The sequence below is a fragment of the Lithobates pipiens genome, unplaced genomic scaffold (genome assembly GCF_037356315.1).
Source record: "Lithobates pipiens isolate NorthernLeopardFrog02 unplaced genomic scaffold, aLitPip1_a1.2 Scaffold_1, whole genome shotgun sequence".
NCBI classification, from domain to species: Eukaryota; Metazoa; Chordata; class Amphibia; order Anura; family Ranidae; genus Lithobates; species Lithobates pipiens.
This window is the reverse complement of record NW_027507685.1, coordinates 25,542,227-25,555,188: the sequence shown is the minus strand read 5'-3', so window position 1 is coordinate 25,555,188 and position 12,962 is coordinate 25,542,227. Positions and strand designations below refer to the sequence as shown.

The 12,962-nt window shown below is 44.3% G+C and overlaps 1 protein-coding gene across 4 annotated transcripts in view; it reads right to left on the bottom strand.

The window, feature by feature from the left end:
- The window catches only part of CD99L2 (CD99 molecule like 2), a 150,395-nt gene extending 138,841 nt beyond the window's left edge, over window positions 1-11,554 (bottom strand). Inside the window, exon 1 of one of the 4 annotated variants that reach the window (XM_077485907.1) lies at window positions 11,155-11,554. In XM_077485907.1, coding sequence (XP_077342033.1) covers window positions 11,155-11,215 — 61 coding nt within the window. In that variant the 5' untranslated portion in view covers window positions 11,216-11,554. The remainder of the gene's footprint in view (window positions 1-11,154) is intronic. The other 3 variants (XM_077485983.1, XM_077485753.1, XM_077485826.1) reach the window with 3 other exon arrangements.
- Between the last annotated feature and the right edge of the window lie 1,408 nt (window positions 11,555-12,962).

Here is a 12,962-nt window from a genome sequence, read left to right as displayed (position 1 = left end):
TGTACAGAGGTCAGTAGTATGTAGGGCAGTGCACAGAGGTCAGTAGTATGTAGGGCAGTGCACAGAGGTCAGTAGTATGTAGGGCAGTGTACAGAGGTCAGTAGTATGTAGGGCAGTGTACAGAGGTCAGTAGTATGTAGGGCAGTGTACAGAGGTCAGTAGTATGTAGGGCAGTGTACAGAGGTCAGTAGTATGTAGGGCAGTGTACAGAGGTCAGTAGTATGTAGGGCAGTGTACAGAGGTCAGTAGTATGTAGGGCAGTGTACAGAGGTCAGTAGTATGTAGTTCAGTGTACAGAAGTCAGTAATATGTAGGGCAGTGTACAGAAGTCAGTAATATGTAGGGCAGTGTAAAGAGGTCAGTAGTAGGTAGGGCAGTGTACAGAGGTCAGTAGTATGTAGGGCAATGCACAGAGGTCAGTAGTATGTAGGGCAGTGTACAGAAGTCAGTAGTATGTAGGGCAGTGTACAGAAGTCAGTAGTATGTAGGGCAGTGTACAGAAGTCAGTAGTATGTAGGGCAGTGTACAGAAGTCAGTAGTATGTAGGGTAGTGTACAGAAGTCAGTAGTATGTAGGGTAGTGTACAGAAGTCAGTAGTATGTAGGGCAGTGTACAGAAGTCAGTAGTATGTAGGGCAGTGTACAGAAGTCAGTAGTATGTAGGGCAGTGTACAGAAGTCAGTAGTATGTAGGGCAGTGTACAGAAGTCAGTAGTATGTAGGGCAGTGTACTGAAGTCAGTAGTATGTAGGGCAGTGTACAGAAGCCAGTAGTATGTAGGGCAGTGTAAAGAGGTCAGTAGTAGGTAGGGCAGTGTACAGAGGTCAGTAGTATGTAGGACAGTGTACAGAAGTCAGTAGTAGGAAGTACTGTGGTCAGGAGGGAAAGGTATAAGGAGGTCAGGGGGGCACAGTGCAGTAAGGTCAGGAGAGCACAGTATTGGAAGGTTAGGAGTACCCATACAGTGGGATCAGGACAGCTGAGCATGGTGCTGGGGTATTAGAAGGGCTGAAGTGTCAGGAGGGCATAGTGCTGGGGTATCAGGAGGGTTGGGTGTCAGGAGGGCTGGGTGTCTGGAGGGCATCAGCGAGTCGGGTGTCTGGAGGGTCACAGGGGGTCGGGCGTCTCCCACATTTTCAGACTCGTATCTCCCGCATTTTCCAGGCTGCTTTCTTGACCGCAATCAGTTTGGTGTGTCTTGTTTTCTAGGCAAAACTGCAACCTTCCTGTCCAAGTAACTACTGCTTCCTTCAATACTTGTGACAGAAAGTGTGTTAAAATCCCCACCAGCAGGTCACAGATAGCAACTCAAATATTACTCATCCCAAATGAGATGCCATTCTCTCAGAACAGGTTTTTTTTAATGTGGTAAAACTGTAGGAATACATGAAGTTTAATAGATGAGAAGATGTCCATTTAATGAATGGGATGCAATACGGTAGGTCAAACCACTGCACAACATGTAATGCCTGCAGTACATTCACAGTAAAGTTATCCATCGCTAGCAACAGAATTGATATTGTATTCAGATCAGTAAAGACAGCAGTTCTGATTGATTTTATGAGCACTTTGTACAATTATGACACTCGGTACTGGCCCAAGATCAGCAGTTTAAAGTGGAACTACAAATAAAGCTTATGTGTTGAATAGAGAAGGAAGGTTTTAGCCCCTGCATAAGATGCTTGTCCCTACTGGAGGGACGTCCTACCACTGTCTGTCCTGGAAATATATTAGCAAGATAGGAAATTTCCTCAACAGGAAAACAGACAGCAATCCAAAAAAAACCTGACACTAAGCATTTGTGCTTCTTGTTTCCCTACGCCTGACTGCATTCCACATGCAGAATCCTGTTCTTTATAACTGTCCCTGTTCACACTTGTATGCTCAGTCACCGTACTCTCATTACCAGTGATGGTCAACTTACTAGTGTGGCCCCCGTCATCACCAAAGGGTCGAATTCAGTGAATATTCGGTGTCGGAGACAGAAGACACGCAACAGGATACAGTCAAAGATTAATGGCATAATACAAGAGATGGTCAGAGACTGCGGACCTGATCCAAGAGATGGTCAGAGACTGCGGACCTGATCCAAGAGATGGTCAGAGACTGCGGACCTGATCCAAGAGATGGTCAGAGACTGCGGACCTGATCCAAGAGATGGTCAGAGACTGCGGACCTGATCCAAGAGATGGTCAGAGACTGCGGACCTGATCCAAGAGATGGTCAGAGACTGCGGACCTGATCCAAGAGATGGTCAGAGACTGCGGACCTGATCCAAGAGATGCTCAGAGACTGCGGACCTGATCCAAGAGATGCTCAGAGACTGCGGACCTGATCCAAGAGATGCTCAGAGACTGCGGACCTGATCCAAGAGATGGTCAGAGACTGCGGACCCGATCCAAGAGATGGTCAGAGACTGCGGACCCGATCCAAGAGATGGTCAGAGACTGCGGACCCGATCCAAGAGATGGTCAGAGACTGCGGACCTGATCCAAGAGATGGTCAGAGACTGCGGACCTGATCCAAGAGATGGTCAGAGACTGCGGACCTGATCCAAGAGATAGTCAGAGACTGCGGACCTGATCCAAGAGATAGTCAGAGACTGCAGACCCAATACAAGAGATGGTCAGAGACTGCGGACCCGATACAAGAGATGGTCAGAGACTGCGGACCCGATACAAGAGATGGTCAGAGACTGCGGACCCAATACAAGAGATGGTCAGATACTGCGGACCGGATACAAGAGATGGTCAGAGACTGCGGACCCTATACAAGAGATGGTCAGAGACTGCGGCCCTGATACAAGAGAAGGTCAGTAACTGCAGATCTGATACAAGAGACGTCAGAAACTGCAGACCTGATACAAGAAATGGTCAGAGACTACGGATGTGCTGCAGGAGAATGTCACAGACTGAGTGTGCTATAGGATTTGCTGGAGACTGGGGACATGTATCAGGAGACAGTCATAGATTGGTGACATATTACATGAGACTGCAAAAAAATTATTGCTATAACAGGGCAATAGGGAAACACAGATAAGGGTCTGCAGAGCCCTTGGGGGTCACACAAAAAGTGCCAAAGGGCGGCAGATTGGGCTCCATGGCTGTATACTATATGCTTTTTTGTGCATAAGCTTTTTTTTTGTGTATTTAGGTGCCACAGCCTTCAATGAGAGTATGTGTAAATAGGCATTAAGTTCTACTTCATGCCTGAGGAACTCCTCTCCTACCATAGAATTGCTCTCTTCCCATTGCCCAGTGCAAGAAAACAAACTCCTAAAACTTGCCACATGTGCAAAAATGCTTGTAATCACCATACATGTCACCAATGTCAAAGAAAAAGATCTATACACTGCATATCATGAAGCAGCCAAATGTGCATGAAGTGAGATGAATGGCAGCCTCAGCCCAGACTCCAGCCAGGCCATGCCCAACGTATTTCGCTCCACCCCTTGGAGCTTTCTAAGACAAAATGGGGAGTGAGAGGAAATTTCTCAAAAGTGAGGGGTAATCACCATACATGTTAAAATCTGACTGACAATCAACTTTAGATTTAATTATACAATATGAGTGCCTAACTATACTATCCAAATATTCGCAATCTGGTCTGGTGGGCCCCTGCACTACATACTTGTTGGTAGATCTAAAGCTGACCACACATTCTCCTAAAAGAGATTGTACAATCAGATGGTAATGTGTGATGAGATATAGACTTTTGTCACCAGAGCAGATGTCCCCATTGGAAATTCTCCTCACTTCTTGTTTAACAAACTGTAAGATTTTGGATTTCCTCTCACGTTCTGTCCAGAGGACAGTGGTCACCAGGACAAATACAAAGTGTGAATCTTGACTACAAAGACACAATAATAAACAAATGGCTACAGATGCACTTTAAGCCTTTGTACACACGGTCAGACATTCGAAACTTGTGTTGCATACACACGGTCGGACAATCCAATCGTTCAGAACATGTTGACATTTCGTTACGATGGGACTACGTTCAGGCTAGTAGCCAATAGCTTTGGTCTAGGAATTTGATCTGAGCATGTGAGGCACTTTGTCCGATCGGAATTCTCTACAAACGATAGGACATGTTTGGGAAGTCAATGACAAGGAATGCCACCCAAACATGCATTAGGGTGCGTTTTTAGAAAGGTCCGGAAATATGGGTTGAATCCTATAATTCTGCCCGCGATTCTGAGTTGCTCTGATGTCAGGGCCTGTCTTTAATATTGATTGGACCCCGGGCAAAAAAAAATGTGGGGGCCCCCCTCCCATGCTATTTCACTCTCCACCTGCTCTGAGACATACAATAAATAGAAGCTGGACTTAAAATCAGTTTACTGTATCAGATCAGGCAGCAAATGTGATTGGTTGCCAGAGGTTACAGCATATCATTACTGCTTACTGACTGGTTGCTAGAAGTTACAGCACACATTACGACTCACTGATTAGTTGCTAGAGGTTACAGCAAATTATTTCTGCTTGTTAATTAGTTGCTAGAGATTACTGTACAGTAATACTGCTCACTGATTGCTAGAGGTTACAGCACATCATCTTCTCACTGCAGGGAAGCATGATATACATATGAATGCCACCTTTATTTACATATCAATGCAGCTATTTGCTTAGTAATGCCGCTGCTATTTACATATGAATGCCAGCTATTTACATGTAAACACAGGGTCTGCAGGTGAGTCATCTGTACACAACAACAGGTCTAAAACTTCAAGGGACAAGGAAATTTAAACTGGGATAGTTGGCAAGTATGAGGCAGCTACTTTGGGCCCCACAACAATGACAGGGCCCAGGGCAGCTGCCCCTTTTGCTCTGCCTTAAAGACGGCCCTGTCTGATGTGAACAGACCCTTAGGCCTCATGCACACTGAACGTTATAAAAATACCAGTAGCGTTAGCTGTAAAAAGCTGTAGAATGAGTTTTGCAGCAGCTTTTTTTTTAGCAAAACTATACTCCCAAAGAAGCTTATGGGTCAAAACACCAAAATAGCCATGTTTTTTTTTTTTTACAGCTGAAAAAATTCCCTTCAAACCCAAGATTTTTTATTTTTTTTTCTCAGCCAGAAAATGCCCCTGCCAAAAAACACTGATAACAGCCTATGTGTGCATGGACACATGGGATTACATGCTGGGGAGTTTACTGACTACAGAAAATTTCCTTAAGCCAGAAACAGCAGCTGTAAAAACGTCCAGTGTGTGTGAGGCCGTACAATACCAACAAAAGCAATAGAATTGTTATTAACCACTTCCAGACTGCCCGCCATCGTTATAGGTCACTAATTTGACACTGAATACCGTTGTTATGGCAGCAGATAACCCCGATATTTTTAAAAACTGTGGGCGGCCCGCTTTCAGATAAGTGATCTTTGCGGTGGATTTTTCGCGAGATCACTTTTATTACAGCGGCGGGAGAGGTGCCCACCCCCCTCCCGTCGTATCCCGGTCATCTTCGTCGCTTACCAGAGCTGGCGGAGACAATCTGGTCTTTTCCTCTCAGAGGCTGGAAGTCGAGTGAGGGAATGGTGGCCCCCATTTGACTCCATACCATTGGATGACGGAAGGGAACATCAAACATCACTTCCACCCAATGGTCTTAAAGGGGGAAAAAAATTGGAAAAAAAAAAAGACAATTTTCTTTCTTTTTTTTTTTTTATTTATTGTATTTAAGTGTAATTGGGAGATCTGAGGTCTTTTTGACCCCAGATCTCACATTAAAGAGGTCCTGTCATGCTTTTTTTTCTATTACAAGGGATATTTGAATTCCTTGTAATAGGAATAAAAGTGATCCAAAAAATTTTCTTTAAAAGGGACGGTGTAAAAATAAAAAGTAAAATAAATAAGAAAAAAATAAATACATTTTAAAGCGCCCCATCCTGTCGTGCTTGCACCCAGAAGCGAACATATACATAAGTCGCATCTGCATATGTAAACAGTGTTCAAACCACACATGTGGTATCGCCAGGATCACTAGAGCGAGAGCAATAATTATAGCAAAAGAACTCAAAACTGGTAACCTGTAGAAATTTTTAAACTTTGCATATAGAGATTTTCAAGTTTGTCGCCATTCCATGAGTGGGCGCAATTTTGAAGCATGACATGTTGGGTATCAATTTACTCGGCGTAACATTACCTTCCACTATATAAAAAAATGGACTAACGTTACTTTTTGCTTTTTCTTTTTTATTTAAAATGTTTTATTTTTTCCCCTAAAAAAAAAAAAAACACATTTGTAAGACTGCTGCGCAATGACCACCATTTTATTCTCTAGGGCTTCTGAAAAAAAAAATAATTAAAAAAAAATGTATATGTATATATATATATATATATATATATATATATATATATATATATATATATATATATATATATATATATATATATATATATATATATATATATATATAATGTTTGGGGGTTCAAAGTAATTTAAAATGATTCTAACTTGAAAAACCAAGTGTAAAAAATAGGCCCGGTCCTTAAAGTGGAGGGCCACCCTGAAAAAAAAAAAAAAAACCTTAAAAATTTGAAAAAAATCTTAAAAAAAAAATTAAAAATTTTTTTTTTTTTTTTTACTTACCAGAAATGCCTAATAATCCTAATCTGCCTCTTCCTCCTCTGCGGAGATCTTCTTTCCTTTTCTCCTCGTCGCGTTGTCTTCTGGGTAACGGGTCGCGCTGTGTTCTGGGAACTGTGTGTCCCAGAACACAGCGCGTCCCACTCACAAAGCGCTGCGCGACTCGTGCATGCGCAGTAGGAAACGGGCAGTGAAGCCGCAAGGCTCCACTGCCTGTTTCCCTTAGATCGATTGTGGCGCCGGGACCCGAGAGCCGAGGAACGGGTTGGCCTCGGGCAGCCGACATCGCGGGCGCCCTGGACAGGTAAGTCGGCTTATTAAGTCAGCAGCTGCAGTGTTTGCAGCTGCTGACTTTTATTTATTTATTTATTTTTAAACGGTCCTCCTCTTTAAGTGGTTAAACAAGTAATGCTACCAAGTATAAATATTTATTGTACATGTAATGATACAAAGTGTAACATTTGTTTCAACACAAAGCAAAATAAATATAATGGTGAGGTAAATATATCTAAACCCAAGACGAAAGCTGTAATATATGGCATTTAATGGTACCTTTGATGTATTGTATTTCCTTTTTCAGGCAAAGATTATTTTCTGGAAGTACAGAAAACTACCTGTTGATCCGGCTAATTACCTGGTGTCCTTGTACCTACCTGAACTAAAATATCAAACAATGGTATCAGCCTTCCCTGCCATCTTCTGTGAACTACAAAACACCTCCCCTCTATGTAACAGAGATGAGAGGAGGGAGGGGCATGTTTTAGGCTAGGCTCACATCTACGCAGCTTTGTGTGCATCGATTGCGTGGGCACAGCATTCTATTCTTTACACGGGCTCCTGTGCCTGCATTTCCTGTAGGGAAAAGCTCCCTGCACCTTTTTTAATATGCGGCTGCACAGAAACTGCATGGCACCCTCCTGCGTTTTCATTCTTGCACGGCTGCGTGAGTGTGTTAATTTAGATGCAATCTTGTACCTGCACAGATGTGAACCTAGCCTTCAATCAGAGGTGCAGCCTAGGGTGACAATACTGATCCTGTGAGTGTTGCCACCTTAGGACAAGAAGTGCGTTGCTGGCAGGATCACTAGGTGAAAATAAAAGGGGAAAAAAAAATGAATGCAGCCACCACATGTGAGGATTGGTAAACTGCAATATACAGTATTAAAAAAAGGGGTGAGGGATATTTACTAAAACCAAAGGTGGTGCAGCTCTACATAGTAACCAATCAGCTTCCAGCTTTTAGCCCCCGTTCACATTGAGGTCCGGCTGCATCTGGAGTATACTGTCCAGTTCTTGGCACCAGTCCTCAGGAAGGATGTGCTGGAACTGGAGAGAGTCCAGAAAAGGGTAACAAAGCTACTTATGCCGCGTACACACGACCGGACTTTCCGGCAGAAAAGGTCCGATGGAATCATTCTGTTGGATATTACGATCGTGTGTGGGCTTCAGCTAACTTTTTTCTTCAAAAATTCAGACGGGCCTAGAAATAGAACATATTTCCAATCTGTCCGATGGGAAAGCCATTTGTCTGTATGCTGGTCCGACAAACCAAATATGACGCACGGGCAGCTATTGGCTACTGGCTATTGAACTTCCTGTTGTAGTCCCGTTGTACATCATCACGTTCAAAACAAACAACGGACTTTGGTCTGCTTGTGTGTGGGCAAGTCCGTTAGGTTGTAAGTCAGTCGGAATTCTGTCGGAAAAAGAACATCGGACCTTTTCTGCCGGAAAGTACGGTCGTGTGTACGCGGTATTAAGGGAATGGAGGAAACGGGGAAAGACTACAAGCATTGAACTTATTCTCTCTGGAGAGGAGATGCTTAAGAGGGCATATGATATCAATGTACAAATACTGTACTGTGAACCTAGCATAGGGAAAAAACTATTTAGTGAAAAGGAAATTTAAAAAGACACGTGGCCATTCACTAAAGTTGGAAGAGAATTGATTTATCCTTAAACTGCACAGAGGGTTCTTTACTGTCGGAGTGGCAAGGATGTGGAATTCTCTTCCACAAGCGGTGCCATCAACATGGGGCGTCAATAGTTTCAAAAAACTATTAGATGGGCGCCTAAACGTCCACAACATACAGGGGTATACGATTTACTGTTGACATAAACACACCCATCATAGGTTGAACTGGATGGACTGGTGTCTTTTTTCAACCTCACCTACTATGTACAGTATCTCCCAAAAGTGAATCCCCCCCACATTTTTGTAAATATTTTATTATATCTTTTCATGTGACAACACTGAAGAAATGACACTTTGCTGCAATGTAAAGTAGTGAGTGTACAGCTTGTATAACAGTGTAAATTTGCTGTCCCCTCATAATAACTCAACACACACAGTTATTAATGTCTAAACCGCTGGCAACAAAAGTGAGTACACCCCTAAGGAAAATTGTCCTAATTGGGCCAAAAGTGTCAATATTTTGTGTGGCCACCATTATTTCCCAGCACTGCCTTAACCCTCTTGGGCATGGAGTTCACAAGAGCTTCACAGGTTACCATTGGAGTCCTCTTCCACTCCTCCATGATAACATCACAGAGCTGGTGGATATTAGAGACCTTGCGCTCCTCCACCTTCCGTTTGAGGATGCCCCACAGATGCTCAATAGGGTTTAGGTCTGGAGGCATTCTTGACCAGTCCATCACCTTTACCCTCAGCTTCTTTAGCAAGGCAGTGGTGTGTTTGGGGTCGTTATGTGCATGATCTAAACCCTATTGAGCATCTGTGAGGCATCCTCAAACGGAAGGTGGAGGAGCGCAAGGTCTCTAATATCCACCAGCTCTGTGATGTCGTCATGGAAGAGTGGAAGAGGACTCCAGTGGCAGCCTATGAAGCTCTGGTGAACTCCATGCCCAAGAGTGTTAAGGCAGTGCTGAAAATAATGGTGGCCACAAAAAATATTGACACTTTGGGCCCAATTTGGTTATTTTTACTTGTTTCCAGCAGTTTAGACATTAAAGCGGGAGTCCGCCGTTTTTTTTTTTTTTTTAAAAGCCAGCAGCTACAAATACTGCAACTGCTGACTTTTAAAATAATGACACTTACCCGCCCAGCGCGCCCGCGATGTCGGCACCCGAAGCCGATCTCTCGATCGTCTCTCGGGTGCTGCCGCCGCCATCTTGGGTATGGGAATCAGGAAGTGGAGCCTTTCGGCTTCATTTCCCGGTTCCCTACTGCGCATGCATGAGTCGCGCTGCGCAATAAGGATGGTCCCCGCTGTCTCTGGGATCCGTGTGTTTACCAGCAGGCAGCAGGGGACCTTCGGAAAGGGGCGTACCTTCTGCAGAATCTACGCCAGAAGTGGGTGCAGATACCTGTACTGTACAGGTACCTGCACCCCCTCCCCCCTGAAAGGTGCCAATTGTGGTGCCGGAGGGGGGGAGGGTTCCAATGAGCGGAGGGTCCACTTTAGGGTGGACCTCCGCTTTAATGGCTGTGTGTTGAGTTATTTTGAGGGGACAGTAAATTTACACTGTTATACAAGCTGTACATTCACTACTTTACATTGTAGAGATGTGTCATTTCTTCAGTGTTGTCGCATGAAAAGTTATAATAAAATATTCACAAAAATATGAGGGGTGTACTCACTTTTGTGAGATACTGTAACTATGTAACATTGACTTCGGCTTTGAAATCATGCGACTTCATCCGAAATTGCACAACTTCAAAGCTGCATCTCAGTGCGACTTTGTGTGAAATTTTGAAGACATCTGCGCGGCTTCATGCACAGATGTCTATTCAAGTTGCACCCCAAAATGCCAAAAGTAGTGCCTGAAGTTTTTAATTTGATGCAGCACCGCAAAGTCGGCGTCACACTGATTTGAACAGTGCGATTGCCGGCAATAGGATGTGACTTGTCATGCGATTAAACATGTCAAATTGCATGGCAAGTTGCTCCGATGTGAACGAGGGCTTATTGTCAAAGCTTAATTGAACAAGCTGAAGCCAGAAGCTGATTGGTTACTATACAAAGCTGTGTGTATTTACATAGGTACACACAATACATACTATATATACATAGATACATACTGTATATAAATAGGTACACACAATACATACTATATATACAGATACTTACTGTATATAAATAGGTACACAGAATACATACTGTATATAAATAGGTACACACAATACATACTATATATACAGATACATACTGTATATAAATAGGTACACACAATACATACTATATATATATATATATATATATATAGATACATACTGTATATAAATAAGTACATAATATACATAGGTACATACGATACATACGATATACACAACATTGCAGAGTGCAGACAGGTGAAGAGTGACAATTGATGACAATGGTAGACAGATGTCCCATCATCCACCCTCTGCAGTATTACAATGCCATCTGCTCAGAGGGGAGATGGAGAACATCTGGGCACATCGGCCATCACTGGTCATATACAGACACATTACTGATCAATAGTCCCCAATACACACACACATGTGCCATCACATACATGGCCCGACCGGCCGGGCACAGCACGCCCCCCCCTACCCATACACAGGGCACAGGCCATTGTACTCACCGCTCCACACCGCTGCCAAGAGGATGAGGGCGCACAGGGAGGACGGGGAGAGGCGGCCCATAGTGCCCGGGATCCGGGGGTCCCGGACGGAGGAGGAGAGGAGAGCGGAGAGGAGAGCGGAGGAGAGGAGGAGGAGGCCGCACACAGCTCCCGGCACGGCTCAGGGCGGACACTGAGAGCGGCGGTGTGATTCCAACACTGATCAGTGACAGCTCAGACCCGCCCTACACTGACATGATCCGGGTGACCGGCTATAGGCTGCACTGCAATGCCCCCTACACCCCACCGCTACACCCTGCACCACTCTACACACCCACCCATCGTCCACATTCTACATGGATACATACAGATCATTCCTTTCTATATACAAATCATATATACAGAGCACACTGCAATCACATCAAGGTAATAGATGTCACAGTGGCGGCTGGTGCTTTTTTTTGGGGGGGGGGGGCAAACAAGCTGAAGAATACTGAAAAAAAAAACATCAATTGCAGCCACTGGGCCCCAGAAAATACAGCCACTGTGGCCATCATTCATATACAGCCTCTGGGCCCATCATATGCAGCCTGTGCCCATCATATGCAGTCTCTGTGCCAATCATATGCAGCCACTCTGCCCATCTTATGCAGCCTGTCCCCATCATATGCAGCCTCTGTGCCCATCATATGCAGGCACTGTGCCCATCATATGTAGCCTCTGTGCCAATCATATGCAGCCTCTGTGCACATCATATGTAGCCTCTGTGCCCATCATATGCAGCCTCTGTGCCCATCATATGCAGCCTGTGCCCATCATATGCAGCCTGTGCCCATCATATGCAGCCTCTGTGCCAATCATATGCAGCTTGTGCCCATCCTATGTAGCCTCTGTGCCCATCCTATGTAGCCTCTGTGCCCATCATATGCAGCGGTGCCCATCATATGTAGCCTCTGTGCCCATCATATGCAGTCTGTGCCCATCATACAGCCTTTGTGCCCATCATATGCATCCTGTGCCCATCATATGTAGCCTGTGCCCATCATATGCAGCCTGTGCCCATCATATGCAGCCTCTATGCCTATCATATGCAGCCTGTGCCTATCATATGGAGCATCTGTGCCCATCCTATGTAAACCGCTATATGGTCTTGGCCTCCATTGCCGCAGCTCAGTTTCAGGGTCTTGGCAATCTTCGTATAGCCTAGGCCAGTGATGGTGAACCTTGGCACCCCAGATGTTTTGGAACTACATTTCCCATGATGCTCAGCTACACTGCAGAGTGCATGAGCATCATGGGAAATGTAGTTCTAAAACATCTGGGGTGCCAAGGTTCACCATCACTGGCCTAGGCCATCTTTTTGTAGAGCAACAACTTTTTTTCTCCAGATCCACAGAGAGTTCTTTGCCATGAGGTGCCATGTTGAACATCCAGTGACCAGTATGAGAGAGTGAGAGCGATAACACCAAATTTAACACACCTTCTCCCCATTCACACCCGAGACCTTGTAACACTAACGCGTCGCATGACATTGAGGAGGAAAAATGGCTAATTGGGCCCAATTTGGACATTTTCACTTAGGAGTATACTCACTTTTGTTGTCAGTAGTTTAGACATTAATCTCTGTGTGTTGAGTTATTTTGAGGGGACAGCAAATGCACACTGTTATACAAGCTGTACACTCACAGCTTTACATTGTAGCAAAGTGTAATTTCTTCAGTGTCGTCACATGAAAAGATAGAATAAAATATTTACAAAAATGTAAGGGGTGTACTCACTTTTGTGAGATACTGTATATATACACACACCCTTATATGTAGAGAGAGATG